Source organism: Nelumbo nucifera, chromosome 1, assembly GCF_055504915.1.
Source record: "Nelumbo nucifera cultivar China Antique chromosome 1, China Antique-T2T, whole genome shotgun sequence".
Taxonomy (NCBI): domain Eukaryota; kingdom Viridiplantae; phylum Streptophyta; class Magnoliopsida; order Proteales; family Nelumbonaceae; genus Nelumbo; species Nelumbo nucifera.
Window position 1 is genome coordinate 60,755,382 of NC_142649.1, and position 19,760 is coordinate 60,775,141.

The following is a 19,760-nucleotide window of genomic DNA, read 5'->3' on the forward strand; positions in this document are numbered from 1 at the left end:
GCTAAAACATGCTGCTCTAACTCCTTGGCAACACACTAGTGTCAACCTTCTCCAAGTCTACCTAATGGCTGAGAACATTCTAAAGTAACATGAGTCTCTTAAGTATCCAGTTTAAGGGGTAATACACAGAAACATACCAGTATAAACCTGAAACAACAGTGTATTTTATTCATTTACAAATAAATGTTTATATACATCATTCTGATTGGAACTAAGAGTATATACTGTCTAACATTATGGTCCTAAAGGATTATGAGAAAACCCTTATAGGGCTAAAAGAGAAAAGCCAAGAGAATAAAATATACAATACAATAGGGGCTATAATAGTAGAATACATCAATACTCTCTACATTCTCTCTCCCTCAAACTAATACAAAGTTATAAGCATCAATTTGCTCACAAGAAAGAGACATCTTGCTATGGTCATAACTTTGGTAAAAATGTCAGCAATTTGCATATCTGAGGCTACATAAGGACGAAAAGTAGAACTAACAAGGAATAAGTCTTTGATAAAGTGATGATCCACTTCAATATGTTTAGTCCTCTTGTGGAAAAATTGGATTCGAGGTAATCTTGATAACACTAATGCTGTCGGCATAAAGAGGAATAGGGATTGTAGCTAGACAATCTCATTACAGACAAATGACAATAGCTCTATACTCTACTTCTATAGATGACTTGAAGGCTGATGTTTCTTATATTTCAAAGAAATGAGGGAATTATCCATGAAGAAGCACCACCCTTGTAGAAGAGCATTTAGTGTCAAGACAACCTAGCCAATCAACATTTACATATGCCCTCAATTGAATAGGAAAGGAGGAAAAAGAACAAGCCCTAAGATAGAGTTCCATGAATATATTGAATAATCCAATGAGCTACATGGGATTAACGTGAGGCATAAATAAATTGACTAACAACTTGAACTACCTGGGAGATTTCAGGATAGGTCATAGTAACATAAATGAGAAAGCCTACAAGTTGTAGATAAAGTGTGGCATTAAGAAGTAGTGAACCCTTTATTTTGGATAACTTGACATTTAATTCCAAGGGAATATTAACGTGCTTGTCATTAGCAAGATCAACTAATTTGATAAAATCAGATACATGCTTTTGTTGACATATGAAATATCCTTGATCATTTATTTGAACCTCAAGTCCTAGGGAGTAGGTGAGATCATCCAAATTCTTCATATGAAATGAACTATAAAGTAGGGATTTAAGTTCTCTAATTCCCTCATCATCATCCCTAATCAACAACATATCATGAACATACTAAAAGAGGATGGTGATGTCTTGAAATCTTCTATGGACAAAGAGAGAATAGTCATAAGATCTTACTATAACCGACAATAACAACAACACTACAAAACCACTTAAACCAAGCTTGGGGAGTTGGTTTCAAACCATAGAGAGACTTCTTCAATCTACTGACAAGAGAGAGGGATCACTATAGTACCTTGGAGTAGGTTTCATATAAACTGTCTCATTGAGCTAACCATGAAGGAAGGATTGATGGATCGAGAGGAAAAAGGAAAAGGTAGCCTATCAAGAGGTTAGGGCTTATCAATTGCATGAGATTCTAATGTTTTGTGGTTTTACCAAAATAACCCCATTTACATGTGAATGGGGTCGCACACATGTTCAGTTTTTTAAATAAGCATGGGAATGGCACGTTTGTCAATTTCGTGAGAAATGGCAAAATCCTCATTTCATGAACATATTTTCCTGTTCCATGGGAATGCCAATTACAAGTTATTTCATGTGTTATACCAAAAGAATTCGTTGCATGGAAACGATGCCCCAAACAGGGCCTACTCTCTTCGGTGACAGCAGATAAGCCAATCTCTCCTTGTATAGTTGTATTCTAAGCAATGTGGTCTGGATGGACACGCGTCCGACTTTTAGGTCCGTTTAATAATAGGCCCGCATCAGGACTTGGCAAGGTCTGGCCCAAGCCTGGCCCATGTGTATACTATGCCAATCACACGTGAGCCATGGGATTAGGTTGGCGTGGCGGATTATTTTTCGTCCATTATCCTTCTGTTCCCATAGACGATTCATACACTATTTAACAAACAGAAATCTCTCGTCATACGCGCCACCACCACGTGTGTCAGTGGCCTCAAAACCCTTGAGTCCATTGCCTTCGCAGTTCCCAGTCTCACTCTGTGATAGGCTGATAGCTTCCTGCCTTTTCTTCGACTACAAAGATTTGATAAAATGGTGAGTTTAAAATCCGTTAGTGCGTTACTAGGGTTTCTGTCATCTTGTTGCAGATTTTCTCTTTTTTGTTCAGTTTTATGTGACTGGTCTAATAGATTTGATTTCGTTATCTATGTTTGGGTTGAATACACGTTTAAGTTCAAGTTCCAAAGTCGATGAGATTTCAAATTTATTTCTAGGTTTCCTTTTTCCTGTATGAAGTTTCTTTTATTTTTAAATTGCTTTTTTAGATTCCTGACTTCTAGTTGGAACCCATTTGACCTGTTAGATAAATAACACAGTTGATGAATAAACTTTATTTGAATGAAGTCGAAACTAGATTAGTTTATTCAAAGGATAGTTGCTGACCTTGATGTGTTTCTTCTTTGCTATGGATTTTTAGGAAAGGAAGTAATGAGTGCGTATGTTGTACTTTATGTAGTTTAAAGGAACAATGATTCAATCTCTTTACTTGGTTCTTCTGGATTTTTTTTTTTTTTTGAGTTTTAGGGAAAAACCGTATTACTTTCTAGTTCATTGATTTGATTGATGAAGCGAAATTGGTACTGGACTAGTTGATTCATAGATTGTTTTCGGACCTTGTTGAGTGTAGGTTTTGATGTGAATTGTTAAGGCAGTAATGAATGTATATATTTTTTTTTATTTGAACTCAAAGGCATTATAACCAATCTGTTCTCTTAGTTCCTTTTCTTTTTTCGGATTTCCAAAATTTAGCTTGAATTCGTTTTGCTTATTTTATTGAATGGAGTTATGAAGTGAATTTGGATTAATTTGTTGGAGGTTACTTTCTGGTGTGATAGAGTGCAATAATGAGACAACATCCACATAGCTAACCCTAAATAGTTGGGATCAAAGTCTCTGTTGAGTTAAGTGATTATTTTATGACATTTAGGGCTATATACGTTTTACTGCTGATTGGTTTGGGAGAAAGAGATGAGTGTGTGCATTTTTGGAAATGTTCCAGTTCAGTGGCTGAGTGGCAATGTTATTGCTTGCAATTTTTTTCTATTGTTGGTGTGAAACAAAATAGGAGTTCATTTATTAAGAGATTGTTTGAGCATGATGGATGTATGTTTTCCTGTAGATTGGTTGGGCACAAGTGATACACTGTTTAATTTTCAATTTGAATGAGAGAATATATTTAATTTTCCATGTTTGTTTTTATTTTTGTGCTTCAAACTAGATGTCCTCCTTTTCTTGTTTTCCTTTTGGTTGTTCTAGAGTGAATCCTTTCTCTTGTTAGTTCCATAATTTGATTATCGAATTGAATTGAAATTGAACTGGTATTTAAAGATGATTTTCTGACCATGATGATCTTATGCCATTTGTTGCAGATTGGTAGGGGAGGAAGAGATAGATTCCGAAGGGAGTACTCGCCAAGGTTTGAGGAGAAGGGTCATCAAGGGCGGAGCAACCCTCCATCCCGACACCTATGGGTTGGGAATTTGTCTCATCACCTAAATGAGTCTGCTTTATCAGAGCAGTTTTTGCGGTTTGGAGAACTTGATAGCATTGCTTTCCAACCTGGTCGTAGTTATGCTTTTGTTAACTTTAGGAGAGATGAAGATGCAATTGTTGCAATGAAAACACTTCAAGGGGTTCTTGTTGCAGGAATGCCACTTAAAATTGAGTTTGCCAAGGCGGTTAGTTATGCCGACCTCTATTTCATTGTGTTTTTTCTGCTTTTGTTGTACTTTATATTGTTTTTTGCTCCATCATCTAAAAGTATAAGTAATTTGAAGTTTAATTTTGAGGTAGCAAGTTTACCACATGAAAAGCATGATTCAATTGAACAAAATTAATTAACTTGAGCTGCATGTCTCCAGGTTACTGACTTTAGTAGCCATCTGCTACTAAATGCTGTTATAAATTACACATTTCAACCCATGCTATGATCAGCATCTGAATGTACTACTTTCAATACCCCATGGTCCATGCAATACTTGAATCAACCATTTTATTTTGCATAGCAGGAGCTTTTCCATTTGTTTAGATTGTATCACCGAGACTAAGATTATCTTTTTTAATGGTTTGGAAGTGTTTATTTAGAAGGGTTGTTCCTCAAGTCTTATGGTCTCAAGAATTACAATAATGCCCAGCAATTTTGTGAGGGGTTGCAGATTTACAATTAGTAGGATGAGGGCTCTGTTATTGCATAAATGAGAGATGAAGAAAATGAAGCTTTTGTTCCACATGTTTTGTTGATTTAAATGTTTGAAGGAATGCACTTGCCTAGAAAAAGGTAGTGTCCAAATGTTTGGGAGGTAATATGTGATAAGGGGAAAATGAATGACTGGAAGTCCTGATTTGTGATACGGTGGTCTGTGCAATCAATAATGGTCTAATTTATTCTCCAACTAATTGTTACCACGTAAAGGCCAGCAATTTTTAGTTACCTTGAGAGTTTGTAACTGGTGGGGTTTTGACTGCTATATGGGGTATCTGCTTAAATTTATTAATATTTATTTTTTTGGATAACAAGGGAAACAACACAGAAAGAAAGCTACAAAAGGCAGGGGAAAGCTCCCCCAGTCATATCAAGCAAGATTTAATTTTAAGCAGCTGTCAAGAACTAGAAAATGGGTATTTTCTATTTGGAAATCACATAAGCTATTTGAACAGTTATTCAGCATTTGGCACCCATCTAAATCATAGAAATACTTCGTCCCTTATCTGGTGAACATCTTTGATTAAATTAAAACTAAAATCATATGGGAGAAATGCATCTTAAAGCTTCTTTCTTATATGTGCCATCATAAAATGATAACTTCCTCGGAGGAACACCATGAACAATTATCACAGGAAGCATCTTAACATTCTGGGATTTGTTTTTAATACATTATCACTCACCAATCCAAGAGGAGGTCGACATAATTGTAATGTAATGTTAACACTTGAAAATGTTAATGTCTGAATTAATTTCTCCAAAGAAATGCATGTTTTCTTGATATCAATCAAGAAAACGAGGGAAAGTGTGTAGAATCTCATAGAAAATGAACTAACTTGTAATTATGGCTCACTCTGTCTTTGGCTGCTTAAGGTTTCATTTGCAAATTTGCTATTTGGGGGATAAAGAAGTGTTTAAGTGTGAGACTAAATTTATGGACATCCTATATGAATTGACTTTGAATAGAATTACATATTTCATATTTGGATTGGTGTTTTGGGAATGTAATTATTTAAATTGGCATGGTGCAGGCTACCAAGAACTAATATGTGTTAACCTTACATAAAATGTATTTTCTCTAATCAATGTTACTACACTAGTATGGAATTCACCTTAATAATTCTGGAATGCTAAATTAGATTAACTTCTTCCTTGATTAATTAAATGGTTGATTTGCCAAATGGAACACGTTTTCTTTTATTAACCAAGCCTTTGTTAAACTGTGTTGGTCAGATAATCCTAACTGATCAATATAATGAAGTTGATGATTTGATGCCAAGTTCTTATTTTTAGCAATAATGTGGAGCAAAGCAATTAGAAAGGGCCTATGGAATGGAATGGGCACATTTTCTGAACGAAACCAGAGATCTTGTTTCTCTGCAAGCCTATCTTAGATGGATTCATAGGGAATTGAATTCTATGGCAGATGGGCTTGCAGGTCTAGGCTAGAGTTTTTTTTTCCTTGTCTTTTTTGGTCCCCTTGTACATCATCCCATATACACCTTTTAACTTTCAGTAATACAAATTATATACTCCCACCTTCAGAAGGAAGTTATTATCTTGAGCACCAGATCCTCAATCTCCTATACACTAGTAGCATCAATTAACCCTTTATTCTGTTGGACTTAAGATATTATTGATTTTGTTACTCAAGGGAGACTGATTTCGTTTTAAATGTGCAAGAAGGATCTTGAGCTCCATGTTTGTTTTAACTTATTGTCATCAATTGAAAGCATATTATGCATGGGATTGTGAAACTAATTAGATGTGTTCTGAAACAAAAGAATAGTGTTATGATGTCTCTGGGTTTTTAAAGCATACAAAAATATTATTTATAAAATCCACCTCTTCAAGCATATCAACAAAGGCTGAAAGGATGAAGTAAGAACTTATTTAATAGTCTGGCATTTTCTTTGCCATGCTCTTTCTCCTATTGATTTGTAATACATTGTAAGGATGGTACTATATTTATGCCTTTATATGCCCACCTAAACAGGCTGGTCTAGGATTCATGGTAGCTAATTTTTCCCCTCAAAAAGATCACCAATTTGCCCTTCTTCATTTCTTACTGTTTGTAGCTAATTTCTCTTGACTGGTACACCAACCTTGTCAACTTGGTTCTCATGAAGTCATCTTGTTCTTGATTCTTAGTTAATTAAAGCAGCAAAAAGCAAACAGAACTAATTTGCAAGGTATATGTTTATTTAAGCACCTGCTCTAGTCCAGAAATGGGCTTGTATAATTTGTTTTGAAAATGTACAATTCATATCAAGATAGACAATATTAATTGGTGAATAAAAAGTCCATAAAAGTCTGGTACTGATCCAAAAGGGTGAAAAAATGGATGCCTAGCTTAACCTGGTAAGTAGAATATGCTTGCTTGCATTCCAAGCATAAAAGCATGCTTGCCTGCATTCAAGAAATGTTTCTGTATTGGGCTTTTATGCTTCACTATTGTCCAGACTTGGGAGGAATTCAATAAACTGTTTTCTTTTATTGGTTTCATTTATTTTTCTGGCTTTGTGTCCTCATTTGTTTTATTAACTATCATTCTTTAATTCTTTTGGGATGTGATGAGATTTCAAGCAATCCTCAACTATCTGCTTTGGATTTCTCTCCCTTTCATTTTTTCTGGACTAAACAAATAGCATTCTGATTGCCTTTCTGAATATTGAAACAAACAAGAGGGAGCCTGCTAAAAGCACATTGTCACTGTAATTTCCCATGTTGATGTTCTTTCACATTTTATTTTATTATTGTTCTTTTAACATAATAATTAATAACAATACATTTTGTATTGGATTATCAAGTAAAAAAGGAAGAACTGAAAAAAAAAACTGTAAATTTTATTTATTTTTATTCATTACTTTCCAGAGTACACTATTGAATTTGCACTGAAAACATTTACTTTTGCAATTTCATTAAGTGACTTAAACAAAATGCAACCTAGTTCTCTTCAGCCTGTTTCTTCCCCTGGGAAAGGCATGATCATGCATGAGAAAATGTAAAAAAAGAGGATGGAAGCAACTCACAGTCTATGCATAAAAATTACAATTAGTGATACACTATATCCTCCCAATTATCTTTAGAATCCAACCTATTTATGCCCTTAATGTTCATGCATCAATGCCCAGTCAATAATAAATGACCTAATATCTTTGCATACTCTGTTTAGCAACCTCATTTTTTTTTTAAAGAATTCCTTGTTCAATCCCCATAAAGTAGCAAAGAGGATTCTACCCCATAAGATGACACCTTCTAATTCAAAGGCAATAGCAGGTCTCTTCAAATACTGTTTATGGAAACCTCCAATTAACTTGGAAGATGAATAAGGAAAAAAACTGATATAATTTTTTTAATGCAAAAATAAGTGGTCTCTGCCCTTTTCTGCCTTGTGACATACAAATGATTGTCTTGCTAAATTAAGTTGTTAATACCTTGAGTCAGAATTTGTTTTGGTGTATTGACATGGTTCTAACACTGTTTCATCTAATCAGATAATTTAATTACTGTTCTTGCATCTAAAATATGATAACCAAAGCAAAAGAAAAAGCAATAATCTAGTGCCCCTTGAATTCTTGGACTCTTATAACTAAAACAGAAAGCAAGAGAAACTTGGCATTGTCTAGCCATTAACCTCATAAACAAGTTTAATGTAATACTTATGCAAGATTTATAAAGCTTTGGTTTAACAAGTTAACCTCGTAAACAAGTTTAATATAACTGCAAGGAGTGCAGTTTGCAAGACAGCTGCTTGTGACAGATTGGTAATTGAGTGAGACTCTAATCTGATAGTAGTTGGGTGGCTGACAAATACACTGTTGTATGGATTTATAGGGAAGCTGTGAAAAGATTTAAATGGCTAATAAATAATATGACTCTTAAGGATCCTTTGGCAAAGGAGGTCAACTAAATAGCAGATTACTTAGCCAAGCAAGGGGTGTGTAGGGAATATATGTTTTGGGCCCAATTGTAATTTGAGTTTTTTGATTGTTTCTGAGGCTGCATCTTGCACCTCCTTTTCAGAATCTTCTTTGTATATTTCCTGTTTTTTTTTATTTTTTTTTAAAAATCCTTTTTTACTTAACTAAAAAAAAGACATGGGTTGAAGCAGTAAGAAATGATTTAGGGGCCCACAATTTAATAATGTATATGGTACTGAGCAAGGCGGAATGGCAGAACAGGATTCATGTAGCTGACCCCATATTAGTTGGGATAAGTCTTAGATGGTGATGACGACTTGGTGTAACAGATATAGCTTCATATTTTTTATGCAAAACCAATCTTAAAGAGCCCAAAATAACAGAGTTTTTCCCCTTCCATAATAGTGGAGATGTATATTTTTGTGGGTAATAGCATATTTTTCTTTTTGAAAGTAAAGAGCTTAAAAAGGGAAATGATTATAATAGTCGATAGGGGGCGCCTTGTTGCCTAGTTGCTAAGGCGACATATTTTTTTTTAAGTAAAAAGCATATATCCCAGGGTAGTTACCTAGCTTCCATAATCATATTTGCTTAATAATTTTTTTCGGAAATAGGTAAAGTAATATTTATTGAGAAAGAGATACACACAGGAGGCTGAGATCAGTCCCAGAACAGGCTGACTGATCTAAACAGCAAATACATGAACCATCAAGAAACAGAAAATAATATATCTGGCACATTACAGTTTCTAAAATCTGCAGCCACAGACAACCAAGAAATCAGCTTGCCCACTAACTTCTGAGTCAAGTCCTTCAGACTTAGAAACTTGTTATTGAAAACCCTTCTATTCCTCTCGGTTCAGATGCACCAGATTACAGCAATTGGAATCAACTTCCAGAGAGTATTCTTTTTCCTGCTCAAACCCCTAATCTGCCAGCAGCTTAACAACTCTTTAACCGACCTCGGCATCACCCAGCAAACCTTAGTGAGGTTGAGGAAATGGTTCCACAACTAAGCAGAAGACGGGCAGTGGATACACAAATGACCAGTGGATTCAGCACTGCTTCCACATAAACTGCAAGACAAGTCTGAAACCTGGATTCCCCTTCTCACAAGGTTCGCCTTAGAAAGGCATTTATTTAGAGCCATAGTCCAAACTAGGAAGCTGGCTTTAGTCGGGCTGATGGGATTCCACACTTGCCGAGCTGGGAAATCAGGAACACCCTTCCTACCAAGCATAGCAGCCAAAGATTTTACAGACAAACCATCAGAATTCCACCTCCAAAGCCACTTGTCCTTCGTATTATAATCCAGATCTTGATTTTGAAGACAGGTCAAGAGATTTGCTGCCTCTTCCACCTCTCAATCAAAAAGATTTCTTTGAAAAGATGGAGTCCAAAGAAATGAACCACCAGAAATACTATAGCACTTAGCAACTGAGGCCTCTCGATTTGAAGCACACTGAAAGAGGAGTGGGAAGGACTCAGCAAGAGGAACATCTGAGCACCAAGGGTCCTTCCAGAATTTGGTCCTGTTACCATTACCCACCCTAACTGAGACCCCCTTGGCCAGATCTGAAAAGGTCTTCATTTTCCCTTTCCATAGAGAGTTACCGTAGTTAGGAGGAGGATCCCTAGTTCTCCAATTTCCCCAACTCACACCATATTTGCTGGCAATGAGAGATCTCCACCAAGCATCAGGTTTTACAGCATATCTCCAAATCCATTTACAGAGGAGGGCAGAATTAAAAATTTTCAGCTTCCTTATGCCTTACTCCCCTTCAATTTTGGGGAGGCAGACTTGCTCCCAACTCACCAAGTGCACTTTTTTCTCTTTCTCCCAGCCTCTCCAAAGAAAACTCCTTTGAAGCTTTTCAATCTAATTTTATATTTGCTTAATAATTATCCATAATTTTCTTAAGAAAAATATTCATAAAAAAAAAATTTCATAAGAAAAGTGTACACTTCATGTTAAAGTAAAAAAAAAAATCAACATATTCACGAGAAGAAAAAGAAGAAAGAAAAGAAAATTCAGAAAATATAGGGATTGAACCCCTAATTCTAAGTTCCTCCTTATTGGTTCAGGTTTTTAAGTCTTTGAGGGTTTAATACAGTATTTATCAATGCCTGTGTTGATTAAACCTAAAAAGAAATTGGTATATAAACATGCAAAATGAATATTTTAGTTTAATACAGTATGTACAAAATTGCTTGGCGATTAGGCAAGGCGAGCCTCCAAGGGGGCTTTGTCGCCTAGGCACACTCTTTGTCACCTAGGAACCCATTTATGCCTTGACAACCATGCTTTCAGTAGGCATCCAAATAGAGCTTGCACTAGTCATTGTGATCATCTGACCATCTGTAGGTAATCTTGATATTTTTCTGGTATCTGAAGGCTCTTTAATTGGATGACCTAAGTAGTGATATTTGATTACTTCTGAGGGTGGGATTGCTAATTCCTTTTTCTTATGGGTAAAGTATCTATATATTCGTAAACTTGAAGGGGGATGATCCTGTTACCATCAAAAACAAATTTTGTAATTTCAAAACTGGGGGATCTCTTGCAATGGAAGACCAAAGCTGAATACCTTTGAGAAAACGTTATATTCTTTATCTCTTTATTTTTTTTTTATGTTTTAGCATTAAGACATGCCACTTTTGTTCCTTCAAAATATTCCAATAGACCTCAAAAAGGTGATAAATCCCCCAAAATTTTCCTGCTAGAGCAAAGTACATGAGCTGGCAATGCACAGATTAAGTTGTCAATTCTTCCTGGGTGGGGCCTTCAAATATGTGACAATTTTCTCAAGCAACGTTGCTTGACATGGAGAACAAGCAACATTAGAAGGTCTTCTTTCTTTTGGACTTTTAAGTACATGAAGTGGTTGTCAATTTGTCATCCAAATGAGAAATGCCAATGTATGTTTACCATGACAGAATGCAAATATTCAAGTTGAATTAAAAAGAGATGAGAAATAACTTAAACTTGATGCTCCTAGCAGTCTAGGAGATACAATGGTATAAGTAATCAATCAGATGGACAACAGTTACTGTTTGGTGCGGGATTAGTAACATACTTGATGCTGATAGCAGTCTAGCAGATGAAATTGTATATGCATTATGCAATTCTTGTCCCCTACAAACTTATTTTCTGAAACAGTCCACATAACCATATACCCTTTTCCTGGATACCTTTCTAACTTTTGCGAGGATTCGTTTGTTCTTTTACTTCTGGTCTGATTGGTTTGTATGTATGTACATCCTCCCCTTTGCCTTTTTGCAATGAAAGTTACCTTTTCTAAAAAAATATCTCTTGTAAAGTTTTGCTCTAGTGACTGCAATAATTGATTGCATTAAATTAGTAATCCTGACAAAAAGTTTATTTTATATCCATGATGCATGTGTACCAGATTCCAACTAATTTCCCAAATTGCACAAAGAATGTATACCATATTTCCCCAAATTGCAAAAGACATGCACTGTTATATGGTATTGACAAAGAACATGCACTTTTCTTAACAAAGAAAATGTGCCAACTCCCAAATTTGCAAATTAGCCAGGGAAAGATGTTTTATATTCGTGATTGTCTCTGATCCGTGAACAAAAGATATTTGACACGCATCTTAGCTGCTCCTGCTCCATGTTTGATTAGTTACTAACTTAACTGCTTTTGTAATCTGAGTCTGCACATTTATTTCCTTTCAAGATACAAAATTTTTCTAAGATCTTGTTGTGGTGCTCTGAGGTGAAGAAACATGGTTACTTGCTTCATTTTGACAAAATGCAATTTGAAACAAAACTGAGGTTCCTGGCTAATTACACCATTAAAACAGGAACCTTTGACCCAGAGGTCCAGAAATATTCAGTCTCTTGGCATGGCTGAGTGCTTCAGAAGTGTGAGATCTGATCTAATTCTGTCCAATTAGAATATGCAATGTGTGAATCAGAAACAAAACTGATTCATTATTTTTACATGTATTCCTATTATCCACAGCATCCATTAACTCAAAAGATTGAGAAGAAAGAAATTGCAACTGACACCATGAAGCATTGACTACAAAGCCTTTTATGGTACAACTAAATGCTCTTGACAGACGGTGATTCTCATTCTTAACAAGCATGATGTACACTTGTAATCACAAGACAATAGCAGAAACCGGAGAACAGAAATCTGCCTATCAGAACCTTTTGGACTTTTATCTTCTTGAATGACTAGATTAGGAACATAATTTGTATAATGCATTTGAGGATTTTCATCAAGTGGGCTTCTATTAGTCATCTGTTCCAGGGTTTTCATTTTAGGCATTTCATTGATCATTGGGGAAATATTTTATGGATGAATGATTTCAATGTGTAATCCTCTTTGTAAGTTGAAATGTTTTTCTATGTAATTGGCTGTTGAGGAAACCTCTTTCTTATCAGTTTTTCTTTTTATGATCATTAATAAATTCTTACCATTTCTCAAAATCATAATTTAGCTAGAATCAAGTAAATTGTCTAAGATTAAAATTGCAAAACCATGTGGAAATTCCCATTAATTTCCCTACAGATATGAAATGTGAAGTCCTACAGTATTACTGTTCTTGGCAGTGCAGACGGTTACTACATTTGAATATTCATTGTGTTGGAATCTGGTACAAGATAAATCGGGGATATGTTAATTCATGGCTTTTCCCGTTCCTTGTCCACTTTCAAATGATCAGTGGACTTGGAAATGGAATGCTGGTGGTAGGTTTACGGTTAAATCCTTTGTTGATGGCTTAAACAACTTGAGGGGATCTGAGTTTCCCTTTAAACAAGTTTGGATTCCCTCCTCTCCTTTCAAAATCAATTTCTTGGTTTGGGCATCAACTCTTGGGAAATGCCTGACAAGAAGTAACCATGCTAGAAGAGGTACCTATATTGAAGAACTGAGTTGCGGGGTGTGTGGACAAGTAAAGGAGTCCATTTACCATTTTTGCATCCAGTCTGTTTGTCTGGAAGATTTGGTCTCACTTCCTGTAAGCTGTTGGTATTTGTTGGGTACTTGGGTTATGCTGGGCTTGGTGAAGGATCTTCTGCACTGTTCTCCCAGGCCTATCTAAAAAAGGCAAATGCCTCTGGAAGTGTATTCCAGCTGCTGTAATCAGCTCTATCTGGACAGGAAAGGAACAAAAGACTATTTAAAAACCAAAAAGAGTCCTGATGCTCTGAATCAATGTACTGTTGCTAGGATAGCTTCATGGTTATCTGCTGTGCCTGAGTTTAGAAATCAGAATATGTTCTTGGTTCTAAACTCATTAAGTGTGTGGGATCTTTGATTATCTGCTCGGGAGGATGGCTTATGTTTACTTCTCTGGTTGTATGTTGTACTTTTGATGAACAAAATTACCTTACTTTTTATCCAAAACAAAAAAAAAAACATTGGCAACATTCTGTTAAGATGCATAATACAAGCTTCATATTTTTCAAGGCGCCAAGGCGAGGCTAGGCGACAGGGGGTGCCTAGTCGCCTAGGCGATGGATTCTTTTAAGTAAAAACATGTATCCTAGGGTAGTTCCCTAGGTTCCGTAATCATATTTCCTTAATAAATATCCATAATTTTCATAAGAAAAGTATAAATTTCATGTTGAAGTAGAGAAAATCAACATATTCCAACATATTCATGAGAAGAAAAAGAAGAAAGAAAAGAAAATTCAAAAAATATAGGGGCTGAGCCCCTATTTCTGTTATAGGAAAAGAAGAAAAGAAAAGGTGGAAGAAGAAAAAAGTAGCATATAAAGACACAAAATTAGTAAAGAAAAAGAAGAAAATGTGTTGATTGGACAACATTTTATGTTCTTTCTTACTTAGGTTCAGGTTTTTAAGTCTTTGAGGGTTCAATACAGCATTTAGCAATATTTGTGTTGATTAAACCCTAACAAATAAGAAATTAGTATGTAAACACACAAAATGAAAATTTTAGTTCAAAAATGTCTATTTTATAATTATAACCTCAAAAAATTAAGAATATAAAAGTTTGTTATAACACAGTATAAAAACACACAAAATTATTAAAGAAAAAGAAGAAAATGTGTTGAGTGGACAACATTTTATGTTCTTTCTTACTTAGTTTCAGGTTTTTAAGTCTTTGAGGGTTCAATACAGCACTTAGCAATGTTTGTGTTGATTAAACCCTAACAAATAAAAAATTAATAAAAAGAAATTAGTATATAAACACACAAAATGAAAATTTTAGTTAAAAAATGTCTATTTTATAATTATAACCTCAAAAAATTAAGAATATAAAAGTTTGTTATAACACACTATAGAAAACTGCTTGGCAATTAGGCGAGGCGAGACTTCAAGGGTGCCTTGTCGCCTAGGCGTCGCCTTATGTAGGAAATATGAGTGAAGTTGTGTATCTGCAGGTAAGTGCAACTGACAAATTATCATTTGTAGATTTGTTTGGTTAAGTGAATGTTACTGACATTTTCTTTCTTCTAGGGCATACGAGGCTTTAAGTATGCTGTATACAGAAAATGATCAGTTACTGTAAAATCCTGAATGCATTTATGTTTTACTGTAGTTATTTTTTAGGTTCAGTAAATATGATTTAATGAATAGCTTCTAGCTATAACTATTCAAGTCCATTCTTTTAGCTAGCCAGTGGCCATAGTGGACACTATCGAAAATCTTTGAAGGGACTTCCTCTGGATGGGACCCAATAAAAAGAAAATCCACTGGGTTTCATGGAGTTGGGTTTGTGAACCTAAACACTTGGGAGGGGCAGGGATCAGGCAATTGCACTTTATGAACAAAGCCCTCATCTGCAAATGGTTATGGAGGTTTAGGGTGGAAGTGAATTGCTTGTGGTGGCAGGTAATTCTAAGGAAATGTGGTTTGTCTAATAATGAGTGGGAGACTTGTGACAATCTGGCCTCTTATGGATGCAGTCTCTGGAAAGGTATTATGAAACATAAACAGGAGTTTCTGAGGAATGTAAAGTTTGCCTGGGAGGGGTGGCAAAACTTTCTTCTGGAAGGATATTTGGTGTATCGACCAATCTCTATGTGAAGTGTTCCCATCCCTTTTTTCAATTGCAGCAGATAGGGACGCTCTTGTATCAGACTATTATGAGGTTCTGGGGCTCTGGTGGTGTGGAATCCTGCTTTTCGTAGGAATTTGAATGACTGGAAGGTGGAAGACCTCAGCTCTTTGCTTTCCAGATTGAATGATTTTCAGCTATCCCCTAGTGCATCTGATAGGAGAGTATGGGTGGGTGAGAGGTTGGGTTCCTTCTCTTCAAGCTCCTGCTATAGGATTATGTTACCACACCCAAGGGAGACTGTTCAATGGGGCTGGTTCTGGAGGGCCCAACCGCCCAAGTTCCTCCCAAGGTAGCTTTCTTCCGGTGGAGAACTGTTGCAACCTCTGTAGGTCCAGCCCTCTATTTCCTATCTCTTTATCCATGTGACTTCATGTACTTGGTTTGGTCTCGTTTCTTGAAGCTTTTCGACTCTAGCTGGGTGGCCCCTCCTGATATACCCTCTCCTAGCCTCTTTGTCACAGGTGACTCCTTCGTCGCGCCATCAAGCACCTGCAATGAGCCCTCCGAGTGCCAACCGCGTGCCTTCATGGTGTCATGGGTGGGCTTTGCTTGTATTTTGTAAGGGGGACTGCCAATGGTGTTATTGTAATTACTTAGTATGCTTTTCCATCATTTTGATGTTTCCTATTGTCACTCCCCCAAAAGCTTAACGTACTCTTTGAGGGGAGGTAGGTAGTCGAGTGAGCTCATAAGCGTGTAAAGGTTAAGCACGGGATCCCCTCGACACTATACTGTGTGCTTGTGCTTACCACTGATTAATGCAATACAAGTAGCCTTTTGCTAATTCGTGTGCCTTCTTGTTGCCTTTGTGTGTGTCTTTGCTTTGTTTCGTAGGCTTACTCGCCCATTTCGAGTGCCGCACGGGGCTCCAACGATTACCCCCGTGACATTTGGTATCAGAGCAGGTGCTCCTACAAACACTTTGGACCGTCTTCGTCCCTACATCAACCCAATGAAGAGCAATCGGGGCGTTTCTGATGACACACCACATGGGCGGATTCAAGGCCACGACACTGACGAAGCTCCACTTGACGAACCTACCAAGACACAAGCCCCAAAGGGGCGTACAACCAAACCTAGCAAGCGCGACAAATCAGTCGACCAACTAGCTACCGTGGACATGTGCCTCTTACGTTGCGAGGTGACAGTGGGAGAAACCCGAGATCGGGTTGATGAACTCCACCTCAACCTAGAGACAGTTGAGATTGCAGTGGTGGAACTAGAAGGACGTTTCAATGGCGCCTTCAGAGACATGCACACCACCATACAGAATTCGGGAGCTGGGCCTTCCCAAAGCAGCCTACAGGGCTTGCTAGACAGATTCCAAGTGCAATTGGATGAGATGAGAGATGAGATGACTCTCCTAAAGAGGGCAGTAGCCAACACACCAAGCACTCCCTCCACCCTAGCTTCCATGAACATCAAGATCCGAGAGCCAACACCTTACTCGGGTGCTCGGGATGCTAGGGAGCTTGACAACTTCTTGTGGCAATTGGAGCAATATTTCTCTGCCATTGGCATCATTGACAACCAAACTCAGGTACGTACGACTGCTATGTATTTGACTGATATCGCAATGTTATGGTGGCATAGGTGCTGCCAAGACATTGAACGTGGAACCCGTACCATCGACACTTGGGTTGGATTCAAGCGTGAGATCAAGCGGCAGTTCTACCCAGAAAATGTAGAGTACTTGGCGCGCCGAAGAATGAAGAATCTTAGACATCAAGAATCACTACATGACTATGTCAAGGAGTTTTCGGCCTTGACGCTGGAGATCACTGACATGTCAGACAAGGATCTTCTGTTCAATTTTATGGACGGTCTCAGGCCATGGGCTGAGCTCGAACTCCAGCGATGTGGGGTTGAGGACCTCGCCACCGCCATGGCCATAGCTGAACAGCTTGTTGATTTGAGAACACCTAAGGAAGATGTGCAAAGACCATCCAGCCCAGATACCATGAGTTTGAGTGGGGGAGATCCACAATCAACCCCTACAAAGGAGAAGCCAGTGCCTGCGAACAAGCCCTACACTTACCAACAAGGGAAGAAGCCACAAGGAGGCCCAAGCTACCAGGGCCACCAATCCACTAGGAGACCTCCTCCTGCGCCGTTTTACCTTTGCAACGGGAAGCATTGGACGAGTGACTGTCCAACCCGAAAGAAAATAACTGCCCTCATCGCCAAACTCAGCGATAGTGAAGAGAGCGATGAGGAGAAACCCACAACGGTGCCCAGAGTAGGCGCCCTCCAACTCATCAATGCCATGGTCAAGAAAGAGGCCACATCAAAGCGGCCCACCAAAGCCCACAAGGGGCTGAGTTATGTAGACATCACCCTCGGTGGGAGGCCGACCCAAGCCTTGGTGGACACTGGGGCTACCCATAACTTCATTTCGCTTGCGGAGGCAAAGCGACTCGGCTTGACCACCACCAAACAAACTGGGTGGGTCAAGGCTGTCAACTCCGGGGCCAAAGCAGTAGAGGGCATGGCCCGTGGAGTAGAACTCCGAGTTGGACCATGGAAAGGACCCATCAATCTATCTGTGGTTCCCTTGGATGATTTTCAGGTGGTTCTTGGAGTGGAGTTCCTCAAGCAGGCGGAAGCAGTGCTTATGCCACACATCAACAGTTTGCTTATTCTGGACGAACACTCCCCTTGCATGGTTCCTGTCTCATCAGCCTTGCAGATACTTGGGAAGCAGCTTTCAGCCTTGTAGTTGTACCAAGAAACTATCAACCATGAAGACAGCTCTGCGTCAACAAGGAAGAACCCCTGTCAAGTACCTCGCATCGACACTGGAACTGGTTGGGAAGTCGTCACCAGGAAGAAGTCACCTCCAAGACAGTTTCATTTTCAGCGCCAACACCAATGCCAGCGCCCAAGTCAACACCAGCAGCAGCATCAGCTTCAACGCCAACCACATTAGCAGAAGTCGACTTCGCAGCAGAAGCCGCAAGTGCCCGTAATTGGTGGGCCCAACAGAAGAAGACCCAAGGCCGTGTCAAACCTTGCCCACATCTACTACCACAACCACCGGGGAGAGCGAGTGCCACCCAAGCCATCTAGGGACCACATTAACATCATCCCTAAGGCTAGTTCCCGTAGTAGCCCTGTGAGATACCCTTGGGGAAAAATGTAAATTTGAAAATTTATTGGAAATATCCAACCTGGAAAAATAATGATTTCATAACTGAATTAAGAATTTGAACTTCTAAGAGACTAGTGCACCATGTAACTAACAAGCATATCTCTTCCTTGAACCCACTCTTCTAGTTATCGTTTTTTTTTTAATGACAGAATTATGAATGCAAAGCTGTACTTGTCTAGTAATTTATTTTGATTGTTGCTTTTGTTACCTGAATTTGACAATTGAGGTCTTCTTGATGGTGCTAATATCAGTTAAAACTACTGAGTTATAGCATTGTTCAGTAAGCTGAGCTTTGTTGTGTTGTAATATATTCTCAAGGAAAATCTTATTCCCGTTAGTGGCATCAAGATTACAGTGTGCCATTGTCGTTATTTTATTGGTAGTATTTTTTGAGAGAAGATAACGTATATTGATTGAAAAGAAAGGGAGGGATGCACATGAGATGATGTACAAAGGCCTTGTCTGCCAAAAAAAATGCAAAGCCCACTAATTAATTGGCAATGTATTTGCACTGTACAAGCAATCCCTTCCCAACCCAGATTCTGCTAAACCATCACCCACTTGATTCATTTCTCTGGGGATCCATCTGAAGCTGCAATGCAAAAAGGAAGATATCCCTTGAATTTGAAACGCAAGATGAGATAGCTTCCAGGGAAAAGTAACTTGGGCAGTTTCCCACTTTATAGCATTTCTCAAGTCCTCTTCCACTGCTAGGAGTCTGATCTGCTGCATTTTGGCAATTCTAAGACCTTCAAGAAGAGCTCAGACCTCTGCTTCAGCTGCATCTTCTCCCTTGGTAGCCTCACTAAACACTGATAGCGGGTCCCCATTTAAGCTGCACAGAATGCCCCCAATTCCTGCTTCAGAAGGATCTTCTTGAGCCTTCCTGAAACTGCCATCAAAGTTTATCACATGATCTCTTTTTGTCTAGGGGCAAGCATGAGAGGGAGCTGGTGATTAATCAGGGTTATAAGCATTAATTCTGGCCAATTTCTCTGCAGAGCGCCCTGGTTAAATCCAGCAAAAGCCTTGCTGATAACCATCCAATATTAAGCAAAGCTTGGACACAGCCTCTTAAAATCTCCAAAAAAGAAAAAATCTGTCTTCAAAGGCTCCTATTTCGATTTGTTCTTCCTAGATACTCTACATAACTGCAAGGATAGTAGCTTTCCAATAACATCTTCCCTTCCTGTTCAGTTTGGTATTCAGCCCTTGTCGATGAATAAT

General features: G+C 38.1%; 1 protein-coding gene across 2 annotated transcripts in view; it reads left to right on the plus strand.

Annotated features, from left to right (window-relative positions):
* Positions 1 to 2,065: 2,065 nt before the first annotated feature.
* LOC104594366 (RNA recognition motif (RRM)-containing protein) overlaps positions 2,066 to 19,760 on the plus strand; it is a 30,796-nt gene continuing 13,101 nt past the window's right edge. The window contains exons 1-2 of one of the 2 annotated variants that reach the window (XM_010254640.3): positions 2,066 to 2,223; positions 3,558 to 3,866. In XM_010254640.3, the coding sequence (XP_010252942.1) occupies positions 2,221 to 2,223; positions 3,558 to 3,866 (312 nt within the window). In that variant the 5' untranslated portion in view covers positions 2,066 to 2,220. Of the gene's footprint in view, positions 2,224 to 2,263; positions 2,403 to 3,557; positions 3,867 to 19,760 lie in introns of those variants that run through there. The other variant, XM_088887533.1, reaches the window with a different exon arrangement.